Source organism: Sphaeramia orbicularis, chromosome 15 (assembly GCF_902148855.1).
Source record: "Sphaeramia orbicularis chromosome 15, fSphaOr1.1, whole genome shotgun sequence".
NCBI classification, from domain to species: Eukaryota; Metazoa; Chordata; class Actinopteri; order Kurtiformes; family Apogonidae; genus Sphaeramia; species Sphaeramia orbicularis.
The window spans coordinates 503012-512291 of record NC_043971.1 but is presented as its reverse complement, the minus strand read 5'-3'; the positions used below and the strand labels follow the sequence as shown (position 1 = coordinate 512291).

Sequence of the window (9280 nt, the reverse complement as noted above, 5' to 3'; positions counted from 1 at the left end):
CCACAGACTTTTATTAAAGCCCACAGAATTATTCAAACCCACAGACTTTTATTAAAGCCCACAGAATTATTCAAATCCGCAGACTTTTATTAAACCCTACAGAATTATTCAAACCCACAGACTTTTATTAAAGCCAACAGAATTATTCAAACCCACAGACTTTTATTAAAGCCCACAGAATTATTCAAACCCACAGACTTTTATTAAAGCCCACAGAATTATTCAAACCCACAGACTTTTATTAAAGCCCACAGAATTATTCAAACCCACAGACTTTTATTAAAGCCCACAGAATTATTCAAATCCACAGACTTTTATTAAAGCCCACAGAATTATTCAAACCCACAGACTTTTATTAAAGCCCACAGAATTATTCAAACCCACAGACTTTTATTAAAGCCCACAGAATTATTCAAACCCACAGACTTTTATTAAAGCCCACAGAATTATTCAAACCCACAGACTTTTATCAAAGCCCACAGGATTATTCAAACCCACAGACTTTTATTAAACCCTACAGAATTATTTTCAACAGTTTCTGGACTAGGCAGTGCCGGTGAATCACCCGATTGGACCATGTACCAGTCAGGTGATTCATTCAGGCAATGACGCAGTTGCTGCTTTGGATGTCACATATCACATGATTATTTATTTATAAATATAAATATATATATATATATATATATATATATATATATATATATATATATATATTTTTTTTTTTTTTTTTTTTTAACCAAAGTAAGATTGGAAGCAGTGACTGAATGCACATATGGAAGCTTCAATGTGGCACTGCCATCACTGCTGTTAGCACCAAGCTGGACAAAACTCCACCCAACAAATGTATAACTTCATCTATCGACTACTGTCTGTATGAAATTGATCAGTTTACATTATTGATCAGTTTTCCAGCAGGTGGAAGGCTGGAGCAGATCCATGCTAACTTTAAGGTGTAATCCTGGGTTAATGACAGTGCACAGCTGATCCATGAACATCCCAGTGTTTGTGCTGCCTTACACGCCTACAACTAATGGTACGTTCACTTGTACTTGTAAACCAGAGTTTTAATTGAAATCAAGCATCTACAAGCATAAACATTTGGGGTTTTCATTTTATTTCATTAACTGTCAATTTTTTTCAAATTCCATGTTCCCTGACGTCCCAGTTTTTAAACTGGGAAGGGCTAAGTTCGGATGTTACGTTTACGGAGCTCCATGTTCCGACTTCAAATGTAAATGGAACGCACCATCTGGACTTTCTGAACCATGCTGTGAACTATCACATCTGATTTGGGTCCGCACTGAGTCGGTCCGAGTACGCTTGCTCAAACCTGTGAAAATGACCCTAATGTTAATAATGTCATGTTGGAGTCCGAGTGCCTCTGGGTTTAGGCCACACAGGAGGAGACTAGGGCGCCATCTGCTGGAGGAGGAGACAAAGAAATACAATACAATTTTAAAAATTCATTCAAAGATAGAGCAATAAAAATAACTGTATAAAATTAAAACACACCCTTTACACTTCTCCTTGACATGTTTTCTCTTAAAGAAATCATAATGAAGCCTCAATATGACAAATCTTTATTCCACTTATCCCACTTTGTGGATTCTGTCATTCAAATTGATTTCTTATTCACTATTAAAGACATCCCTGCGATGAACTGGCAAAATGTCCAGGGTGAACCCTGCCTTTGCCTGTAAGTAGCTGGGATAGGCTCCAAGCAACCCCTGTGACCCCAGTGAGGATAAAGCAGGTTCAGAAAAGGAATGAATGAATGAATATTAAAGCCATGACACCAACTCACATAATGTGAAACATGATCAGGATCTAAACAGTTGACATTATTTCTCACTGTGTATTTGTTTCTCTTATCCTTATGGTTCATTTTCCACTGTATGGACTGTTTTACATAAACCTTGGATTCCTTTATACATCTATTACACAAACCAACTCCAGTATTAATTCACAGTCTCAAACATTTGACATATTGAAAATCAACATATCAATGACAGTCAATATTTGGAAAATTTCAAAAGTCAGGCCAAAGGGTTTTCAAGTGTGAGCATGTTATGTTATTGATATGAATGGGTTGTTTCGGTGTCTACTTCTGTTCTCATAAACATTGTTATGTTTATAATCATTTACATGAAGGCATGATTGTGAATCACTTCAATTTTATTTTAGTATTAATTTTTGCACATAGGTTCTTTGCTTTTTTGTCAGAATTCAACTGAAGTTTCTGTGCTGAGAATGAGATTCTTCATCCTGTTGAAATCAGCAAATGTTGAAATAAGACATGTGCAGAAGGCATGAAGTTTTGTGACAAACCAGACAAATAACAGTTGGATCATATATGGGTCATGCTGATCAGGTAGGATTATGTTTACCAATATTCATTCAGTCACAAAACACTCCACATTCTAATGTTTTTTTATACATATATGTATATGTGTATGTATATGTATGTATGTGTGTGTGTGTGTGTGTGTGTGTGTGTATCATTCTGACTCTTCAGGTCTTTTTTCATCACATGGGGTGACCTCAAACACTCAAATTACGTCCACCCATATTTGACTCAGTGCTAAAACATACATTTATCCTGCTTTACTCCTGTTTATCCCAATAGGTCAGATTAAAATGTATTAAAACAAAAAAAAAAAAAAAAGAAAAGGTTCTGAATCTTAACGAGTTCAATATCTTCAAATGTCTGTGGTCGACATGTGGAGCAGCTCCTGTGTCCAGACTTTATGAAAACCATTGAACGCATCAGAAGACGTGTCTGCTTTCCCAGCATCCTTTGCTCTTCCTGTTTTCCACCGCAGCAGCTGGAGCGAACAGAAGGAAAACATAATGCGATAGTTTGAACTTCACTCATTCAAGGGCTGTGATCTGTGACAGTTTGACAGACACCAGTACCATTCCTGCAGAGCTGAGGACAGTCGGACACAAACATGCAGTTCTCTCCCACCAACGGAGATTTCACATTCGTGTCTTCGGCTGAAGCTGAAGGTAAGCTAATGCTAATGCTAACAGGCTAAAGGCCTCGACAGCTGATTAACTTCTGTACCGGCTAAAGTTAATCTGCACAAATAACCGTCTAGAATATACACTCTATATTAACAACACTTGGCACAATTCCCGACACTCGGATAAACTGACACAGCCTGTTTCAAATGTTCACATTCATTCACACGACTTATTTTAGACAGATGGAGCGAATGAAGCTAGCGAGTACCCGAAGGCTTTAAGCTAGGGGTGGAAGACCAGGAAGACCAGGGTTTATCTGATCTGAAGGAAGACCAGGGTTTATCTGATCTGAAGGAAGACCAGGGTTTATCTGATCTGAAGGAAGACCAGGGTTTATCTGATCTGAAGGAAGACCTGAAGGAAGACCAGGGTTTATTCGATCTGAAGGAAGACCAGGAAGACCTGAAGGAAGACCAGGGTTTATCTGATCTGAAGGAAGACCAGGGTTTATCTGATCTGAAGGAAGACCTGAAGGAAGACCAGGGTTTATCTGATCTGAAGGAAGACCTGAAGGAAGACCAGGGTTTATTTGATCTGAAGGAAGACCTGAAGGAAGACCAGGGTTTATCTGATATGAAGGAAGACCAGGGTTTATCTGATCTGAAGGAAGACCTGAAGGAAGACCAGGGTTTATCTGATCTGAAGGAAGACCAGGGTTTATCTGATCTGAAGGAAGACCAGGGTTTATCTGATCTGAAGGAAGACCAGGGTTTATCTGATCTGAAGGAAGAACAGGAAGACCTGAAGGAAGACCAGGGTTTATTTGATCTGAAGGAAGACCAGGAAGACCTGAAGGAAGACCAGGGTTTATCTGATCTGAAGGAAGACCAGGAAGACCTGAAGGAAGACCAGGGTTTATCTGATCTGAAAGAAGACCTGAAGGAAGACCAGGAAGACCTGAAGGAAGACCAGGGTTTACCTGATCTGAAAGAAGACCAGGAAGACCTGAAGGAAGACCAGGGTTTATCTGATCTGAAAGAAGACCTGAAGGAAGACCAGGAAGACCTGAAGGAAGACCAGGAAGACCATGGTTTATCTGATCTGAAGGAAGACCAGGGTTGTGTGTGTTTCCAATGTGTATCATCTGTAAACTCAGCTGTTTAAACTTAGCTGTTTGAACTCAGTTGTTTAAACTCAGCTGTTCTAAACTCAGCTGTTCTAAACTCAGCTGTGCTAAACTCAGCTGTGCTAAACTCAGCTGTGCTAAACTCAGCTGTTCTAAACTCAGCTGTTCTAAACTCAGCTGTGCTAAACTCAGCTGTTCTAAAGTCAGCTGTTCTAAACTCACCTGTTCTAAACTCAGCTGTTTAAACTCAGCTGTTCTAAACTCAGCTGTTCTCCACAGAGCTCAGCGGTACGATCAGCACTCCTGACATTAAACTGAACATGGGCAGTGACGGAGGAAAAGACCCGTACGCCACCACTTTCCTGAGACAACGAGGCTACGGCTGGCTGCTGGAGGTGGAGGAGGACGACAGTGACGACAACAAACCCCTGCTGTCAGTGCCCCCCACTTTGACCCTGTCCTTCAGATGTCCTTCATGTGCTGTCAGTTTGCCCCCCCCTTCATGAGCTGTCCTAACATCAGTGTATCTGTGTGTGAACAGGGAGGAGCTGGACATCGACCTCACAGACATCTATTATAAACTGCGTTGTGTGCTCATGCCCATGCCGTCTCTGGGTTACAATCGACAGGTGGTCCGAGATAATCCAGACTTCTGGGGTCCTCTGGCAGTGGTGCTGTTCTTCTCCATGATCTCCATCTACGGACAGTTCAGGGTGAGCAGCACACACACACACACACACACACACACACACACACACACACACACACACAGGACTGGTATCAATGTAGCATTGAAAAAAACAGGACAACTGTTTACATTGTACACCCATGCGCATAGATCAAAGAGTTATCGATGTCTGTTAGTGTGTGACTCCTGACGTCATGTGTCTGTGTTCTGTGTGTGTGTGTGTGTGTGTGTGTGTGACGTGTATTGTTCTTCTCCTCAGGTTGTGTCTTGGATCATCACCATCTGGATTTTCGGATCTCTCACCATCTTCCTTCTGGCTCGGGTTCTGGGTGGTGAGGTCAGTCTTCCTCTGAGGTTCTTTAAATCACTCTGATGCAGTTGGAACACCGCCTGGTGTAAACACTGGGCTGTTTTTTTCAACACTGCCTGGTGTAAACACTGGGCTGTTTGTTTTTAACACTGCCTGGTGTAAACACTGAACTGTTTTTTTAACACTGCCTGGTGTTAACACTGGGCTGTTTTTTAAACACTGCGTGGTGTAAACACTGGGCTGTTTTTTTAACACTACATGGTGTAAACACTGGACTATTTTTCTTAACACTGGGTTGTGTAAACACTGGACTATTTTTTAACACTGCGTGGTGTCAACACTGGGCTGTTTCTTTAACACTGCGTGGTGTAAACAGTGGGCTGTTGTGTGCTTGTTGTTTCTGCAGGTGTCGTACGGTCAGGTCCTGGGTGTAATCGGATACTCCCTTCTTCCTCTCATCGTCATCGCTCCTTTACTCTTATTCATCGGGGGTTTTGAGCTGGTTTCAACACTAATTAAAGTGAGTCCAAAAGCACTAAACCTTCTGCCACAACTGGACTGGCAAACGGCACACCAACACTGAGGACACCGGTTACCTAGACGACCTTTGACCAGGCTCAGGACACCGGTTACCTAGGCGACCTCTGACCAGGTTCAGGACACCGGTTACCTAGGCGACCTCTGACCAGGTTCAGGACACCGGTTACCTAGACGACCTCTGACAAGGCTCAGGACACCGGTTACCTAGACGACCTCTGACAAGGCTCAGGACACCGGTTACCTAGACGACCTCTGACCAGGTTCAGGACACCGGTTACCTAGACGACCTCTGACCAGGTTCAGGACACCGGTTACCTAGATGACCTCTGACCAGGTTCAGGACACCGGTTACCTAGACGACCTCTGACAAGGCTCAGGACACCGGTTACCTAGACGACCTCTGACCAGGTTCAGGACACCGGTTACAGACTAGAACTACATCTGCAAATGGACGTCCATCAGTCCTGGTGCATCTATAGCCTGTCCGTCCATGGGAGTGGATCTCTCCTTCACTGTGGTTCTCCCCGAGGTTTCTCCCTTTTCCCACTGGGTTTTGAGTTTTTCCTTGCCGAGAAGGAGGGTCTAAGGACGGGGGATGCCCTGGACACTACTCATTTTCTTGCTGTTTATTTGACTGTTGTTTACTCCAACTGCCTCTGTAAAGCCCTTTGAGATAACCTTGTTGTGATATTGGGCTATACAAATAAAGTTGAATTGAATTGAATTGACCAGGTTCAGGACACCGGTTACCTAGACGACCTTTGACCAGGTTCAGGACACCGGTTACCTAGACGACCTCTGACAAGGCTCAGGACACCGGTTACCTAGACGACCTCTGACCAGGTTCAGGATGAGTGTGTCCAGCTGATCAAACATTAAAACAAGATGACTGACAGTAAAACTATGACATGAATGTATTTATTGTGTTTGATATTTCAGCTTTAATTCTAATTATTATTATTTATTGTGTATTTGGTCCATGATGACTTATTGAATGGATTTAATGTACCCCCTGGGCTTCTTCCAAGTACCCTTGGGGGTTTGTGGACCCCACTGTTGGAACCCTTGGGGGTATGTGGACCCCACTGTGGGAACCCCTGCTTTACAATATGCACTGTTTTTCCAGTTTCCTGAAAAGGAACCATTTTAGACATAAGTGGTTTCCACCCAACAACAGTGACCATATTCATGGTGTTCATATTGGTCTAATTTGACCTTTTGTTCATATTGGTCTAATTTGTCCGGTTCATACTGGTTTAATGTTCCCTGTTGTTCATATTGGTCTAATTTTCCCTTCTGTTCATATTGGTTTAATTTTCCTTGTGTTCTGCTTTTGTAAACAGCCTCGTATGAACCTGAGTGTGTGTTTGGAACTCTGATTACGTCCGCTGATTGGACGTCCGTCTTCCTCGTGTGACAGCTGCTGTGTCATTTGTGTTTCAGCTGTTCGGCGTGTTCTGGGCGGCGTACAGCGCTGCGTCACTGCTCGTCGGAGATGAATTCAAAACAAAGAAGCCTCTGCTGATCTATCCCATCTTCCTGTTGTATATCTACTTCCTGTCACTGTATACTGGAGTGTGAAAGTGGACCTTTTCCTGGACACACACTCGGACGCTTGGGGATCAAAAGTCAAACTACAGAACCTGGAGAAGTTTTTTTTTAAAGGGGTTTATTTCTTGTTTTCAGTCTGTCTGGTTCTAGACAGTAGGGGCTGATGGGATATCTGTATGTCAGTGTGTAGAGTTTGTCCCTTCTGTCTTTGGTCAATAAACAGCGTCTGCGTTAGCAGCTGCACATGTGCAGTACAGTCCCAGTCCCAGGCCAGTCCCAGTCCCTGTAGTTCTGCATTTCCTGTGAATTCACGGTGAAGAAGACAGAGCCAAATGTGTATTTAGACAGTGATGCTGAAACACCGTTGGCACCATGAGAAGGACGCTGTTGAGCCAGGCACTGTCAAATGGATGGAGTTGGACAGAAGGTGGTGGATGGAGTGGATGAGAAAACGTTTGTTTACTGAATGTGGTGCCTTGTTTTCCCTCCCTTTAGCTGTTGTCAAGCTTTTGATATTCGACATAATCAACTGATCAATATTTGGAGTAAATGAAGAGCACTACCTGTCACTTCCTCTGGTGTTTTGAGTCTTTACTGTATCCAAGGATTTTAAACTGGGGGTGGGGGTGGGGGTCAGTAGGGGCTTGTTTTCAGGACTGGCTCTAGAGAACCCCCACTCATATGTCAGGGGGTTTTCAGGCTGCTCTGGGGGGGGGGGGGGGGGTTCACATAAGGCTGAGGTACTGTTCCACTGCTCTACAGTTTTTTAGAAATGATCTGCTTCAGCTGAAATGTGTGAAATGAAACATATTTGAATCAGATTAATTGGAAAACAAATGACCAAAGTACTGGTTGCCTCCTCCAAGGAAGTTATGTTTTTGCCAGCGTTGGTTTGTTTGTGGGGGGGGGGGGGGGGCACTGATCGGCCTTAGCGGAGGTCTGCGCTCTCCGAGTGCTTCTAGTTATTATGATATTATTATGTTTGGTGTTAAAAACCCTAGTTATTTACTTTAATATTTTGTTTTCAATACCATTTATTTATTTTGTCCTTTTTTATATGTATTTTTTTCTTTCTTTAATTATATCCCTGCATATATTTCTTAATTTTTCTATTTATATTTTCTTCTTTCTCTTTATGGCCCCAGAATTATTTTTTATATTTTATTTTCATTGACATTTTATTCATTTATTGCCATTTTTTAAAAATTCATCTTCATATTTACCTAATGACACAAATGTTAAAAGGACATGCAGAAATGCAAAATGGAGATGCAGGAATAAATAAGCTTGGAGAAATAAATGGAGGAAGAAAATGCAAGATGGGGAAGAGTGGAGAGGTAAAAATGAATTTAAAAATGTCAATAAATGAATAAAATGTCAGATTAAAATAAAATATAGAAATAAATAATTCTGGGGCCATAAAAAGATAAAGAAAATGTAAAAATAGAAAAAAAAGAAAAATTCTGGGATAAAATTAAAGAAGGAAATAAAATATATATAAAGGACAAAATAAACTAGACTTCCATACATTTCTTGAAGGAAATGTAACCCGTGTGCTTGCCTCTTGCCGGATCGGTGGACTTGTGCGATGTAAAAGCAAGAAATATCTGCCATTCACTTCCTATGTGAATGTGTGTGTCAGTGTTTGTGGACTGACGTCACCACAGACTTTCTGTAGACCTGTATTCAGATGAGAAGCCCCTCCCACAGTCTGTGTCAGTCCTGTTAAAACAGTGTTTCAAAAGGCTCCTTTAACTGAATAGTTCCATGTGTTTGTGTATGTGATCCCAGGTAAACTCATTCATTTCATAGAGAGAATTTATGGGAAGTTTTTCCAGCCTAATTATATTTATATGTTTTTATATTTATTTTTTATTGCATTCAATTATTTATTATTTAGATTTATTTTTAATTTTACTGTACCTGTATTAGTGTACCTTTTTTTTGTGGAGCCTTAATTATCTTAATTGCAGCTGTGACACACAGACCACATGTGCCGTTACCATGACAATGAGCAGTGCAGGCACTGAGGAGACACAGACACAAGCACTGAAACACTGTGTAAAAGGTCCCGAACAGCTGCTAATTATGGAAAAGC

At 41.6% G+C, this 9280-nt stretch overlaps 1 protein-coding gene across 1 annotated transcript; it reads left to right on the top strand.

The window, feature by feature from the left end:
- Positions 1-2797: 2797 nt before the first annotated feature.
- On the top strand, positions 2798-7754 carry LOC115434208 (protein YIPF4). The gene is made up of 6 exons (XM_030156014.1): positions 2798-3009; positions 4373-4526; positions 4635-4806; positions 5041-5118; positions 5498-5611; positions 7075-7754. The coding sequence occupies exons 1-6, from the start codon at positions 2952-2954 to the stop codon at positions 7210-7212; spliced, it is 714 nt and encodes a 237-aa protein (XP_030011874.1). The 5' UTR covers positions 2798-2951; the 3' UTR covers positions 7213-7754.
- The last annotated feature ends 1526 nt before the right edge of the window (positions 7755-9280 follow it).